Source organism: Harpegnathos saltator, unplaced genomic scaffold, assembly GCF_003227715.2.
Source record: "Harpegnathos saltator strain DR-91 unplaced genomic scaffold, Hsal_v8.6 scaffold555, whole genome shotgun sequence".
NCBI classification, from domain to species: domain Eukaryota; kingdom Metazoa; phylum Arthropoda; class Insecta; order Hymenoptera; family Formicidae; genus Harpegnathos; species Harpegnathos saltator.
The window spans coordinates 6,214-22,320 of record NW_020230377.1 but is presented as its reverse complement, the minus strand read 5'-3'; the positions used below and the strand labels follow the sequence as shown (position 1 = coordinate 22,320).

Genomic DNA, 16,107 nt, shown 5'->3' with positions numbered 1-16,107 from the left:
GTAGAATCTAATATTCTATAAATATAAAAGTATAATTAGGCACAATATTACATTCACCTCAAACTTGTCGAGATTAATTATAAATTAGAACTGCGACTTCCTCGGATGAGATCATCAGCCCTAAAATAATAAAAATTACACGTTACACCGCAAATGTAGCCTCTCGCAGCCAATGCGTTAGCATTAAAATGGGCTGAGCTGCTCGGCCGAGTCGGCAAAGCCGCATTTTGCAAAATATTTATCTCTCTCTCTCTCTCTCTCTCATTCCCATTCATACTTTTCCATCAGTCGAAATATTTCAGACGCAGCGCCGCTGAAATATTGGAAACGGCGAGCTGTACGCGCGGAATCGCGTATCATTTCCGATCGAAAATATTTTCACATCGATTAAAGCCGGAGGCGACCGCGCGGTGGTTACTCTTTTCTCGTTTTTCGCGAAAAACCGGGGATCGAGAAAGCGCGCGCGCGCGTTAGCCCGTATTTCTCTGTTTTGATTTCGCTTGGCGGCGCGCGGTGTGCAAAGTGGACTTGAAAATAACCTCGCCGCGGGAAGACTCCCGCTCTATTAATAGTTTACCGACGTGAGTATCTTTGTCGCGGGTTCGGCAGCGCATCTACGCGCGGTTCGCTCGCAAAATCCGCCGATACAGTTCGGCTGCGTGCACGTGTGCGTTCATTGCCCCAAGGCGTCGACGCGATCCGCACCTGACGCCTTCGTCGTCGGCACTCTGCTGAAGACGCCGCTGCGGCAGAGTCCGGGAACGCTGACGAATTCGAGACATCCAGCCGAGCAGACGAGAACGAAGAAGATCAACCCAAAGAGGGAAACGAAGAAGAGGAGGAGGAGGAGGAGGAGGAGGAGGAGGGAGGTCGTCGTCGAGACGGGAGGTGACCGATCGTGCCAAAGAAGTTCGCCCGGCGGATACGACGGTCGTCACGACACTCGGCGAGAGTTCGACGATTTTTCGCGTTTTCGTGCGGCCGAGCTGGAGGGAACTTTAAAGCGCGTTTCGACTGAAGCTAAATAAAGAACTATGCAGCGCGCCGGTGCATGAGGCGGGGCGCGGTGCCTCGCCTCGCCGAGCGGAATATGTGAGAGTGAGTAAGAATGGTACAGCGAGCCGCATGCAGCAGCGAAACGAGCGCATCCCTCAATGGCGTACCGAGCGGCGAGCGCGAAGGAAGAACACCCGGCGCCGTGACGGTTGCGACGGACGCGGTGGTAGCGGCAGGTGCCGTCGACGGTGAGGCGACTACTTCCCTGACGCGCGGCGGCAGGTTCTCGTTGTTCCGCTGGTTCAGGCGTAGCCGCGACTCTACCGTGGAGAAACGACGGAGGACGGTCGCGCGGCCGGACGATGGCATCGTCCGACGACGCAGCGTCTACTCCAGCGTGGAGAGCGTAGACACCTTCTACAGCACCACGACGGTGCGCAGCTTCGCCTTCCACACGGGAACTCTGGGCCGTTGCGACGCGCTGTCCCTGGATATCCTCAAGCAGACCGCTGAGGTCGGCCCGTTCGCCGCTGGTGCCTCCAAGGTGTCCAACAAAGAGAACAGCGGCTCAACGATCGCTTGCACGCTACCGGCGAACGCCCACTCCAAGAGACGCGACATCACCACCCGGTACTCGCTGCACCCGTCGACGACCTTCGGCTCCTGCGGCAACTTCCCGTCGCCTGAGAAGGTCCTGTCGAGTTCGCCCAGGAGACCCGACGAGCACGCGAGGGCCAGTCTCGATGAGTCGGTGCGGCGGAGGGTTCACGTGAAGGGGAAACGGAGAGCCCCCAATCCTCCTGGCACGGTGATCAAGGTCGTGGAGGTCAATGTACGCGAGACGCCGAGGAACGGCAGCAGGCGAAAGCGACGAGCACCGCGACCGCCGGAGAAAGCCGCGGGGAATTGTTACGTCGACGAGCAGACGAGGATCACCAATGGGGGAGGCATGGATGTAGGACGAAAAGGGAACGTCGGCGAGGAACATCAGTCCATCAGTAACGACACATTGGTACTTCAGGGCGGTATGTTGCTGTCGAAGAAAGAAGTGTGTGGGACTTCGAGCATCGCGAAGGACGTCGGCGCTCCTGATGTCGGCGCTTCCAACGTGACGGTGCTTCAGGAAAGAGCGCAGAGTCCTGTCTCTACCCTGGCCATGCCACGACCTTGGTACAAGCGCAGCGCCTTCGAGCACTCCCGCGAGCACTCCGGCTCGTCCAAGAGAGGCGTCGTTCTTCGCAACCCTGTGACGTCGGTAGCGATGAGGGAGGAATGCGTAGGAACGAATCTGACTTCCTCCGCGAGTTATTCCGTCGACGCCTCCTTGTCGAGGCTGAACTTCTTTCATCGAGGTGAGCGGCAGGGCGACGACAGAATGCGGGAGGCCAAGAGGAAGTCCGGCCTGTCGATCTTGACGAACATCAGCGAGCTGGACAAGGAAGCGGCGGCGATCGTCCAGGAGGAGCAGGCGCGAGCTCGGGCGTCAATGTTGCTGAAGACTTCGACACTCGCTGACGCCTTCGAGAAGAGGAGCGATATCAACGAGGAGATCGTACAGGACATGGTCACTTCGGCGATAGAGAGCTCATCGCCCCGACGAGGCACCCGCGCGCTGATCTCCAAGTTCAACGCCATCAGCAACATCACCAAGGTCACGGTCAATACCAACTTCTTCGCCAGGAGAGATCAAGCAGCTTTCAAGTTTGAAGATCGAGACGCAGCGAGAAGCAGCAGATTCGAGCATATGGCGGACTGGAGAGACCATAGACTCCCGGCACAACAAGATCTCCGGCAAAGTGTCCGTGTCGACAAAGATATATCCAGGTACTTCTTGCCGCAGCAGCGAACATCCAGGCACAACGTCGAATCGTCTCGCGCGAACGTGAGAACGGTCAGCAGCAAGGCCAGCTCGAGCAGAGAGCAGAATGACCAACTGATGAAGGACACGTCCAGTAGAATATCGTTTCTACAGAGCCAGCTTGCGTCGAATCGTATGAGCGAACCGCTAAATATCCAGAAGAACGCGGCGTTCCCGATAATGGAAGAGCAGTCGAGATCGCGACAGGAAATCGCCGAAGAGAGGAAGAACAGAGGAAGAGAGAAAGACTCGCCGAGGCTGAACGACGAGGCCGGCAGAAGATCTCTGTTTCTTCGCGGCAGTAACACAGCTGACATCGCGGAAAACGCGCTGAACCCGTTAAGAGTGAAAGCAGAAGAGAAGAGGGCTGGAGAGGTGGGAGAGGTGCAGGAAGAATTCTCGAACATCTTCGACGAGATCGACCGACAACTGCGTTCGAGGGAGTTCAAACTCATCGAGCGGAGACCGACAACCGGCGAATCCGGCGGCATCAGGGCCAAAGTTGCAGGGGATGAGGCCGCTGTATCGAGCAAAGTGGCCAAAGTGCTCGATATCCTGGTAGAAGCCGAGAAGGATAGCAGGACAAGACCAGCGGCGATACAGGCGGCGGGGTCGATACGAGACAAGGAGGCACCGCGTTTGATTGATTCGGACCAGGGGACGAAGTCTGGTAAGACAAAATCGACCGCTCTCAATACCTTGGAGGACCCAATTACCGCGGATTTGAAGGAGATGTTGAAGGAGATGAAGCACTCGTTGCCGAAGCGGCCGAAGCCGAGGAAGACTGCGTCAAACGACGCCGATCTTCTCGAAAAGGTTGAGAAGCGCTCGCCCGTACCTACGAACAAGACCTCCTACGTCGCCTCGGTCACGACGAGAACGGAAACGTCGTCAAACGATTACGAGGCAGATAAGCAAAAGGTGTCCTCGTCGGCGCAAACCAGTGGAAACGTTCGTAGATTAAATCAGCCTTCTACTTCCGCCGAGCGACCGTCTACTTCGGGCTGGAGGCAGGAAAATGTACTTTACAGAACTTCTGGCAAGGGCTCGGCTCTCGTGAAGAATACTTTCCAACTGATACGACCGCGAGATTTCGCCGAAATAGAAGCTATGAAGACTACGAAGGGAGTTTACGGGGAAAACACTTATGCCAACGTGATAGAGCCCTCGCTGTACGCCAATGCTCATGTTCCTCCGCCCTCCTCGCCTAAGCAACGATCGGAACAGACGCGACCTAATATCTCACGGAATAGCCGTGTAAAGGTAGCGGAGACCACTACAATCGAGCGTAAAACCACGTCGGACAAGGACGAGTTTATGGAAGAAGGTAAAACACATCGCGCATTGAGCGCCTCAACATTTATCGGTAGTAAATTGTATATTTATATTTGGAAAAAAAATATTTCGTGTTCATGGGACTATACACGCCGAAAATTCCGCGATCCCTTCTTCTAGATGCGAAAACGGGAAATATTGAAAAAATATATGTAAGATTTAAAAATATGAAGAAGCTTCAGAAAGGGAAAGGATTATTTTATAAAATGAAGCTTCCTCTCTCTCTCTCTCTCTCTCTCTCTCTCTCTCTCTCTCTCTCTCTCTCTCTCTCTCTCTATTTTACCTTCAGATAGATCATAGTGTGCGATTATTGTTGCAGACGATAATCCACCAGCGAGGAACATGAATACCCTGGCTATAAATCGATTATTAAGAAAGCTGGAAGGGGCCATCGCGTCAGGCCATCATCAACAAGCGGCGGGATTAGCGAAGGAATTGGCGAGGCTCAAGATCCATTGTTCCGTGATACGACAGCGATCGGCGGCGCATTTGAAGGATCAGTCGATTAAAGTCAATATGTATATCGAAGACAAACTTGCTCACCAAGGACCCATACCACTTCAGGTAAGTAACGATACTGACGGTTGTTCAATATTCAAACAAGACGCTTCACGTATCGGGCTATGATAACAGCTGCCGACGAGAATGACGGTAGCCGAGCTGAAGACAAAGATACACACGGAGTTTGAGATACCCACAAACGTGCAGCGATGGATCATCGGGAAAAACTTGGCTGAACATGATGAGGCCACTCTCGACGAGTTACACGCGGTAGATGGCTCACCGGTGTTTCTGTATCTCGTTGCGCCCGGTATGTTAATGTTAATTCTTCGACGATAATCCTCATCGTTGGAAATTAATTTAAATTCTAAAAAAAAAAGAAAGAGATATATTTCAATATAACATCAAATTGCAGAAGTGCATGTGGACAATGCAGCGGAAGCGGATAGGCCGCAGCCCGCGAAAAATGAGACGATACCTGAGAAAACGCCGGGAGATCCGCCAGTGGAAGACTTACCGACGATAAACGAGAGTCGAGAAATCACGGAGAAAGAAGAAATTATATTGTCGACGGATGAGCATCGGGTAACGCATGCTTTACTTGTCGAATAGGCCCTATTGCTGCTCGTCATTTGTTTTCTCTCTCCTTGGCTAATGCGCCTCTGAATTCTGAACCAAGGAGAACAATAACGTAGAGTCACATAACGTAACGTACACCTCGATATCCTTATGTAACAACAGCAAGAAACAACGGAAACAGATATATCGGAAAACGTCAAAATGGAACGATACGAGGAACTGATATTGCTGGAGAACTGGGACGTCATCCCGAATTCCGAGTCAATTGAGTGCCCGATATGCTTCGTTACATACGGCCCACGTGAGGGTGTAATTCTGAGAGACTGTTTACACATGTTCTGCAGGTAGGAACTCCATTAACCTCCTTCATCCCAACTTTAATTATTCTTTAATCCGCTAAATACAACCGCACCGCCTAACCTAACCATATCTCTACCTCTACCGTGACTGTATAACAATCTCCTATTCATCTTAACTAATATCATCAGTATAAACCAGGTAATTTCTAGATTCGCGAATCATGCTGCGAATCCCGGGAGCCTGAACCTGCATTCGGATAGACGTCATAAATGCAATTAATTCGATAAACATGGCAAATTCCAAGCGTGACGAATATTCTAAATATTAACTATAAAAATGATCGAACTTACCGTTGAAATTGAGAAAGAATCATGCGTTTCTCTGGTTCGCGGCGGCTTTCGTTCTGCGGCATTCTCGAGAGAGGAACATTTCCTGTAATAACTTGAGATAAAGATACAGTCTTGAGTTAAATCGTTTCATTCCATTTAATATCACGACGCGATTCTCGCTCACGCCCGTAAAAAAAACACACTGTTACTTCTCAGACTTCCATTATTTAGGAATTATTCGGGAATAAGCGGATGGATATCTAAGTACCCGGAACCAAAAACGTAAACAAATGCCCATTTGTCATCGACTTTTGATTTTCGATCAGTTAATTTTTCCATTTGATACTTATTTAACATTTCTTAAGTTATTGTATACGATGATCGCAGTACCTCTGTATCTTGACTACCCGGATAATTTTTACGATCAGACATCCGTGAAATATAGTCCGAAGGACTTGGATATTCAGGTAGAGGACTTGAACCAACCACAAAGGTACTCGGATATTGACGTCACTAAATACATAATTACTCGTTGCAAACGTTCTGTCATTGATTCTAATTTGTCATAGTATCGTGCAAAATTATTTAGCCCCCCTCCCCGAATGTACCTACGTGTAATGCGCGTATTAAATAGCGATGCATCACGTTCGTATATTTACCCGCTTTATAACGCTGATTCATGCGCATTACGAATGCGGTAACTATATCAGGGCATCGAGAGACGAAGCATATACAATTACATCGACGAATCTCGTAACTCTATACAGTCTCTCCGGTAAGGAAATAGTAATGTGCAATAATCCGTAATTATATATGTATCCATAATATATATATATATTATGTATCTTCTCATAATTACCAAGATAGATATATACGCCCGTTTTCGCGTAACTATAATGGACTTTATACATTAACATTTACAGGCCATGCATCGCTAACACGATCGAGTACTGCGAAGAAGCAGAGGTGAAATGTCCATACGGGGATGCCGAGTATACATGTGAGTCGACACTTCAAGAACGCGAAATCAAGGCGGTGAGCTCCTGTGTTTAAGACTTACTGTTCAACTTTTAACAAAGTTAAAGCTTGCGATGATCCTATTACTATTTATGTCCAGCTCGTCGAACCAAAAGTTTATCAGCAGCACCTCGCGAAGTCAATCGCCCAAGCGGAGAATAACGCCGGAAATAAAGCCTTTCATTGCAAAACACCAGATTGCCCTGGTTGGTGTATTTACGATGATGACGTAAACAATTTCCTGTGTCCCGTGTGCGCAGCTAATAATTGTCTTACCTGTCAGGTGAGCATTCATAAAATCTTGCATTCATCATGAGAAATGACGATCAGTGGGAGAAGTAAATACATAAATTTGTAAATATTTTTCGCCAGTTTTTGGATAGTCTGTTTTTGCAAAAATGCAATTTAGATAATGACATAGTTGAATTTGAATATACATTTCCTTTTAATTTTAGTCTCTTTAAAAATTTTGAAACTGATGAAAATAATAATAGAGAGACTGTGTATATTAAAAATACACCATTTTTCAAAGGTAAAAACACAATTGTAAAATTAACTGAAGCAGTTTAATTAAAGACATGAATATTTTATTCATTAATCTCTTTTTCTTTCTTGGAATCATAGAAATATATTTATTTATATAATAACGCATATCCACGTTTAAAAAAGAAGAGAAAAAAGCAAATAACGCTTGATTTCGAAAGGTCGTTCATACTGGAAAAAACTGCAAGCAGTATCAGCAATGGTTACAACTTTCGAAAGAAACCGACCAGGAGTCTAGGAGAACAGCAGCGATGCTCAAGGAGATGGTTGACAGAGGTGAAGCACTTGCGTGTCCCACGTGTGCTGTCGTCCTTATGAAAAAGTGGGGTTGCGACTGGCTGGTTTGCTCCATGTGCAAAACGGAGATATGTTGGGTCACCAGAGGGCCTCGTTGGGGTCCAGGGGTAAGCATTAATTTACCTTCTGCACTTTGTCAGGATCTCTGAGGACTTATATCCCCAACAAAAGCGGTCTTATAAATAGTTCATGACATTGTTACGTGTCGCGGCCCTATTGATCGTTCTCGGTGCTTGCCGTAGGGTAAAGGAGATACATCCGGTGGCTGCAAATGTGGAGAGAACGGAATCAAATGTCATCCCAATTGCAATTACTGCCACTAAGGAATTACAATTACAATTGCCGCGATAATGGACGATATTTGCGGTGACAACAAAGTGCCCAAGAAACGCTTTTCTATTATTATATGTGTGCTGCTATAACGACTTGCAAAACCCAATTGCGGCACGCAAAGATGTTTTATATGATGTGTCTAACATAAGTCCGAACCTCGATAAATCAGTGTGCGATAAAAGTTACACTGCTTGCTCAACGATTAATGTTATCGTGACACCATTTTTTTAATCGAATTCAAATGAGGTTGTAATAAAAAAAGAAGAATGCATCTGACTTTGTACCGATACGTCTTATTCTTATCGTAAATACGAGAGAAAGAAATAAATCGTACTTTACTTAAAGCTTTAAATAAATCTAGAGCGTTACAATAAATTATCGATACAAAGTGTTCAATTATACAGGCACCGATTTTTCGTTCTTGTCGGGAGCTGCTTCGTTTATGCTGATCTGCTTTAATCGAGCGACCAATGTGGATTGGTGTTGCGTGAGCTGCTGATTTAAGTTGTTACCGCCTGCATTCTGTAGCACCTGAACAAGGTGCATTCGTGATGTCGTAAGATCCGATTTTCCGTATCTCAAAAAGTTCTCCTTGTTCAATAAACGTCCTTCCAGTATACCCGCTATACACAAAAAAAAATAGATAATTATTTTTTCCGCTTTCTCATTTTAATTCTTTACGGAGCAAAGTTGCTTACCTAATAAAACAACGCTTGGACACTTTTTGGAAATTTTCTCGAAGGCAGCCACATTCATGTCAGGACTGAACACAAGAGTAAACGATGACGAGTACAGCGGTAGTGACGCCGCGTAAGGCGAATCTTCCAGTGCCAATTTCATGATCTTACTGCTATATCGTTTTAAGTACATGTTTGCTTTCTTCAACAAAACTTTAAATTCAAACATATCATCCATTATTATAGAATTTTGGTGACAAATGGCAATCATTTTGGACTCATCAAACCAGTTCCGGACCTCACGTGCTATTATTCTTTGGTAGGGATTATAGTTTTCTATTTTTTCGGTCACTTTCTTTCGTTGACACATTTCCTCCAAACTTCTATCTTTGTATCTATGTTCATAAAAAGGCAATAAAAAGACGTTTACCAATCCTCTTAGATAATGTGGTTTTCTAGGTTTTGTTATGTTAATTTTGCTTCGAAAACGCTTCTGTTGATAAAGGATTGTACTTGGAATAATCTGGAATCCTGAAACACAATACGATAATATTATTCATTATCTTCGAATAAAAGAAACATTTGATTAAGAAATAATTAGTTGAATAGTTCTATTTACGATGTTTTACCTTTATATTTGTCTTCAGTGTCAATTTTTTGTTACGATTTCGAAGTATTTGAGTGATTGTTATGCGTTAGATTGATGAGAACGGAAGTGCGTTTTGGAAGTCTGAATCGATCGGTAACAACAAAGTAATTCCTACTTCGGAAGTGTACGCTACTCAATTTATAAATCATTTAAACTACATACAAGTGTTTTATATCGTAATAAGTACATAATTAATAAGGTATCTCGATTGAAAACGAGTAAAAAAATTATATATACAAAATTGTGTTCTTTTAACGATACAAGGCACTTTGGAACAGATCATATATATATATAAACGTACACATATATGTATATGTATAAAATATATACTTCTACATGTGCAAATGTGTATATATTTGCAAAGTCACGATATAATGTATATGTATATTATTTACTCTTATACTAAATTCCGGATTCATCTCGAAAATTCTCATTGTGATTACGCGATATAATTGATTGTTCCACTGCAATAATTACTAGTCTCGTGTCTTGTTTCTATACTATCGCCGAAATTAAGTGATTTCCTGTTCTTGCCCAGTCGCAACATCGATCGAATACCGCCTTTCTTCCGCGAACGCTTATATCGATCGTCTAAGGCTGAATTAAGAGAAGCCTGCTTAACGTCCCCTCGGCTGTTTGAGAAACCTTCTCGCTCGTCTTTGATATTATTGCTACTCGTAACTTCACCACGCACGTCATCCACCAGCCAGTGTTTCCTCGGCGAAAGAAATGTATTGCATCCGGGAATAGTATACATGTATTCCGATTGAGCAGGATCGACGGATTTTTCATAGTGTTTCGTGGTGTTATCGGTACTTGTATTTTCGGCTAAGGCCCCTTTGCTCGTATGCTTCTCAAAATTGTTCAACTTGCCGCTCCTCTTCGAATGATCTTCTAAATTACTCGATTGGTTGCTTGCTTGACTGCTCAATTTCTGGCTAGTTTGCTCCACAGCCTTATTTTCTCTACCTTCGCGCAACTTTTTATTCCTCTTGTAAGTATCCGTATTTTTAGCGTCAAGTGCTGCGTGTCGTTTCTCAGACATACTCTGTCTCCCAAGAGCATCGCGAGAAAATTTATTGGACGAAGAATTAAACTCTTCTAAGGATAACTGGCTGTCGTACGTAGGGTCTCCGGAATATTGGCTGTCCTTATCCTCGGTATTTCGTTTGGCGTCATTTCCTTGAGAAATGTCGTTAGATTCCTCTAACAATATTGGCTCGACCCGGTCATCGCGCGATCCTATAGTTATCTTCTTTACATTGCTAACGGGTTCTATCCATGTCTTGTTAGTGGCGAGACAATAACTCTCGTTCCTTAGACTATTCTTATTATACTGCTCTGTTAGTCTATCGATGACAGGGTTCCATGGTGAAGCTGTTACGCAAGACAACAGCCCTCCGTTATCTAATATATCTGCTTGAGAATTTAAGGTGTTCTTCTCCTTGACTCTACCTTCACTTACTTTAGTGGAATCTGATATGTATATACTACTGACAGATTCTGGCTTACGATAAGACGGTAAATTATCTACAATATTCTTCTCACTATCATATGATGATATTCTCCTGGCTATTGTAAGAGTTATCACGCCAGTTACCGGGCTGTTTGTATTAAGCATTGCCCTCCTTAAAGTCTCCATCGCATCAGAGTTGGATAATCCCAATAAAGATACACCATTTACATTGAGCAATTGATCATTTGTCCGCAAGCGACCATCCCTAGATGCTGCACCCCCGTTGATAACACTTTTTATGAAAATCCCTAAGTCCATATTGTTATCATCAGAACTGTTGGTTTTGCCTTTAACGCTGACACCTAACCCAGCTTTTTCAGAATCATGCACCGGTATGTCTAAAGTCAATATCATACGATTCTTCCGTGGAGATAAGACGATATCTTCGGAGGATTTTGTAGATTTATACGTACATTTATCATAATTGTGAGTGGTTATTTTATCTGGTATATCGTTCTTTTTTGCTGATGATCTATTTAATGCATTCCAATATTTTGAATTCTCCAACACATCGGTAACCATGGAAGTAGATGTCGCAGTGCCCTGAGGGTCTGGAATGCTTGAAGAAATTTCTTCTTGTCGTGATACTACTATCCTAACTTTTCCACCAGAAGGGATATTTCTCAGCAGTGACACGACTTCAGCTTGACTTTTACCAGTCATCTCCTTGTTGTTTACTTCTAGCAATCTATCACCTGGTCTTAGTCTACCATCCTCAACCGCAGCACCTTTTGGTAATATATTCTTAATATATATGGGACAATGTCCTCCTGCCGGATTATCACGTGTGGTAACACTAAACCCTAAACCATTGCTTCCTTTTGTCAATTCTATCTCTATCATCCGTCCAATTTTCCTAGTATTTGCAGTTTGTAAAAGATTATAGTTGCTGCACTGAAGTTTTTTGATATTGTCATCACCGTTGGCCTTTTCCGCTTCTCCACTGGTATTACCAACAATTTTATTCAAAGCTTTTTCATTTCTTACCTTCTGCTTATGTTTAACAACAGATATTTGTAGACAGGGATCATTCATACATGTTCTAAAAATCTCTTGAACCTTTGCAAATGGTATGTGCAACAAGTTATGACCATTTATCTTTATAATATTATCATGTAAATTGATTTGTCCATCCCTAGCAATACGGCCATTTGGTTCAATACCTTCAACCCTGAGTCCTTGATCATTGCCTAATAAATCATAACATGGCACCACATGCAGCCCTAGTGGTCCTGCTTCATTTTTTATCACAATTTCACGTACCTCTTGATCCTTATATTCAATATTATTACCAAATTCATACGAGGCCTTAGAATCTTGACCCAAAGGTTCCCTTCGTCGAGATTCTCTAGGTAGAGACTGAGCAGAATATGTTGCGAGACAAGGTTCTCTGGTTGATAATGCATGCATCGACAACCGCTTCGTGCTCTCTCTCTTAATACTACTAGTAGGTACAGAGGAATGGATATCAATAGAATAAGCTTGCTCTTTCCCATCTGTATGAAAGAAGTCAGGGCTGTTTGTGCCAACTGAACTTGCACCATCTCCACCGACGTGATTGACATCAGAGCTTGCAAAGTGCGCCACAATTTGTTCCCTGTCATCAGCTACATCGCATAATCTGTCATCTGGATCCAACAAACCACCTCCAGTCAAGGAAGACAAGCTGTTGATGGTCAGAGTGTTGTCATTTTTGCCAGTGGCCTTCTTATATCTCAGAATGGCCTCGTGCATCAGATCTCTCACAAACAGAGTTCCATCTCCGCACGGGACCACTACCCTGACGTGGTCGAAACACACGGTTACCTTCATGCTGCTCCCGATTTCATATTATGGAAATGTACGAGCACAGGTGTGTGCGTCCAAACGATCGCAACAATGATGAAACTGTCTAATAATTTAAATTCATTCAACGCCAAACAAACACAGAACACTGTCGCGCGCTCTCCGCGATGTGGCGTGTGATGGACTCGGAGTCGGGTACTAATGCGATTATCGTGTTTTACTCGAGTCACTTCTCTCCATATCTCGATAATGATTCACCGATGCTGATACTGCGCGTTATGGGTGTTAAGCGGTATCCTCGTGATTCGCGTACTGAGCGCGCAACACAAAAGTATCAAGAGAACGCTCGAGAATATTGATACTTTGTCAGGATAATTGATAAGGCGACGCGTACGCCCAACTTTATCGAGATATCAAATATGCGGAATAGACGCACTCGCCATTACAACATTTTAGTTCCGTCGTTTCACTGCCGCGACGGAACGGTGGAATCGAATAAAATGGCAGCTTACGCAGTACTACCAAAAGAAACTTCTCTAACGTGTCGAATGGTCGGTCGATTTTAGGACGGCATGATTTTGTTCACAGAGGGTCGATATGAATTACACATACCTTTTCTTAGATACTGCGTCATTTCTGAAGTGCTTGTCCACGCGGCTGTAATGTTGATAAAAAGAACAAACGTATCTTGACACCAAATATAGCTTATGGGTTATAGTACTACTATTTGTCACGGGCTATGAAGAAGTGGTCTTAATCCGTCGTTTCTTGTCCAAAGCGCCATTATAGATTGGTCCGCAATACGCGACTACCGCTCATTACTTTCGTTTACATTAAATAGCTGCATATCTTGCTTCGACACATAATACAGGTGAACAGATAATTTTACAGTTTTACAAAAAATATATAAATCGAACCATAAAACATATAATGTTCCTTCTAATATGTTTACAATGCATTTTAATACTGAAACGTCATAAGAATTATAATTTCAACATGTTTATACATATTGTGCACGTTTATGTATATATTCAAGTATCTTTGTTGCTTTCTCAAATAATCATCAGTCATGATGTCGAAATATATATCCGGTCAACAGATCTCCAAAGGATGTTCTAAAGGTAGTATTCATTAGAGATATAATAATTACAAAAAAATATAATAATTACAATAGTACTATTCATAACATATATTTATTAAGTTAAAATAAAAAAGTATATATCATTCTTGTATATTCATTGGTCTGTTCTTTGTAACTGCACTATTGAACTAGTGCAATAAGTTAAAGTGAGACAAATATAGGTTTTCTCACTCTAGCTTATAGCACCAGTTCAGCAGTGCAGTTACAAAGAACAGATCACATATAAATTCAAAATAAACCACCACACACATCATATCCAATTTGACCTCATGACGGCACATCGGCCAATCTCTGGTTAAAGCTAGCGGTATACGGTGCTTGTTCTCGTGCTGGATTGCTGCATCAGAACGCAGTATTTTCATCCAGAAAGTAATCCAGCACGAAAACAAGCACCGTGTGCAGCTGGTGTGCACTTGGCCGCGTTCCGTTTCACGCATATGCGCGCATTTATATATAGTTCATGTGACGTATACTATAGGAAATGCGCACATAATGCGTGAAACGGAACGCAGTCCTTGTTTCTGATTGGTACATTTCCGAAGATGGATGGAAATGCACCAATCAGAACGCAGTATTTTCATTCAGCAAGCAATCCAGCACAAAAACAAGCACTGTGTGCCGCTGGCTTAGGCCTAGTTCCACAACTTGCTTTAAACGGGGCTTAAAGCTAAACCGATGGTTAAAAGCAATAGTATATGCGCATATACTATTGCCAGAGAGGAAGCTGAAAGCGGCCAACACGGCGTTTTCGGCGACACCGATTTTTCGCACTGGGAATGGGCGCTATCTGCATCTATTTTGAGAGGGGAACTACGACGCTACATCCACTTTTAGGTCTCGACGGTAAAACCTGCATCTGATAGCAGTCCGTGCTACATCCATTTTCAGGCGGTTTATGTCCGTGCTACAACCATAATAGCGTACTTGACAAGCACGGTCTCGCGCATTGTTATGCATTTGTAACATGAATTAACATGTTAACATGCACAAAAAAAAAAGAATTGAGATTGTATATGATTAATATCATGAAGATTATATACGATTTTTATCGATATATAAATATATGATAAGATAATATTTTGTGTGTACCCAAAATTATTTTTCCAAAATATTTCAGCGTTACGTTAGTATTTATTTATACTCCGGCAGGCGCTTTTTAGCGCAGTTGTGTCCGTGTGCATGTGTTGCATTGAAAGTGTGCGTGACGTACGTGTGCATATACGCACTCACACACACACACATACACACACACACACACGTGTCATACGCAACAGATAGAATCTCAGGGTATATGCTTAAACATTTTCAATTGCCGTACGTTTCTATGTAAGAATGTAGTCGGCACACACACGCAGAGAAACTGCTCCCGTCTATCCGTCTGAAGTCCCGTCCTCCGCTCGGCTTGTTTTGACGAGCCAAGCGAAAGAGAGAAAGAGAGGGACTGTGTTCTCTCCATCTCGCTCTGATTCGCAACGTTGCCGAGATTGTGCCTCCCGACACACGGCCGAGATTGACATTTCACTCTCGGCGTGAATCCAACGAGATGATCAATAGCAATCGATTTCGACTAAACTCGTTGTGTCGATAGATTTGCATGACAAATTAACATTGCACTTAAAGATACGGCGTAGCATTGAAGCGTTTGTAAGAAAGTCGCGATTGAAAATCGCGAGTACTTCATGAACCAAATGAAGGAGCGAACTTCTCAAAGAGCGTGTGGCTTAGAGGAAGTACGCTGGACTCGCGGGGTTGAGGTCGGTGGTTCGCATCTCCTCCGCGGTCGGCGTTGTCCTTTTTCGCCAATTATTTTTTTTTCGTTTTTTAGAAAAATGCACGTGTTGCATACAACATGCAGGTTAAAGTTTTCCAAGCTTTCTCCGTTGATATCCCCGCTTCTACTGGGAGTAGAGAGTCGTCACATACGGCAAAATGTAGGGTTTTGAGAGCACTTTAATTTGGTGCCAGAACCAGGCCTGTATCTCTAACCGTTTAGGAGATATCGAAGGTTAAAGTTTTCCAAGCTTTCTCCTTTGATATCTCCGCTTCTACTGGGAGTAGAGAGTCGTCACTTACGGCAAAATGTAGGGTTTTGAGAGGACTTTAATTTGGTGCCAGAACCAGGCCTGTATCTCTAACCGTTTAGGAGATATCGAAGGTTAAAGTTTTCCAACCTTTCTCCGTCGATATCTCCGCTTCTACTGGGAGTAGAGAGTCGTCCATGTAGTGCAAAATGTAGGGTTTTGAAAGGGCT

General features: G+C 44.0%; 3 protein-coding genes across 3 annotated transcripts; 1 reads left to right on the top strand and 2 right to left on the bottom strand.

Annotated features, from left to right (window-relative positions):
- Positions 1 to 516: 516 nt before the first annotated feature.
- Positions 517 to 8,189, top strand: LOC105182285 (uncharacterized). The gene is made up of 9 exons (XM_011139618.3): positions 517 to 4,181; positions 4,509 to 4,753; positions 4,823 to 5,000; positions 5,106 to 5,275; positions 5,432 to 5,613; positions 6,822 to 6,933; positions 7,016 to 7,198; positions 7,620 to 7,862; positions 7,998 to 8,189. The coding sequence occupies exons 1-9, from the start codon at positions 1,109 to 1,111 to the stop codon at positions 8,076 to 8,078; spliced, it is 4,467 nt and encodes a 1,488-aa protein (XP_011137920.1). The 5' UTR covers positions 517 to 1,108; the 3' UTR covers positions 8,079 to 8,189.
- A 172-nt stretch (positions 8,190 to 8,361) lies between these two features.
- Positions 8,362 to 13,478, bottom strand: LOC105182287 (mitochondrial ribosomal protein L10). Its single transcript, XM_011139620.3, has 3 exons — positions 13,328 to 13,478; positions 8,787 to 9,296; positions 8,362 to 8,711 (listed from the first exon to the last, which is right to left on the bottom strand). The coding sequence occupies exons 1-3, from the start codon at positions 13,347 to 13,349 to the stop codon at positions 8,485 to 8,487; spliced, it is 759 nt and encodes a 252-aa protein (XP_011137922.1). The 5' UTR covers positions 13,350 to 13,478; the 3' UTR covers positions 8,362 to 8,484.
- Positions 9,758 to 13,305, bottom strand: LOC105182286 (partitioning defective 3 homolog). The gene has a single exon (XM_011139619.3). The coding sequence runs from the start codon at positions 12,740 to 12,742 to the stop codon at positions 9,854 to 9,856; it is 2,889 nt and encodes a 962-aa protein (XP_011137921.1). The 5' UTR covers positions 12,743 to 13,305; the 3' UTR covers positions 9,758 to 9,853.
- Positions 13,479 to 16,107: the final 2,629 nt, after the last annotated feature.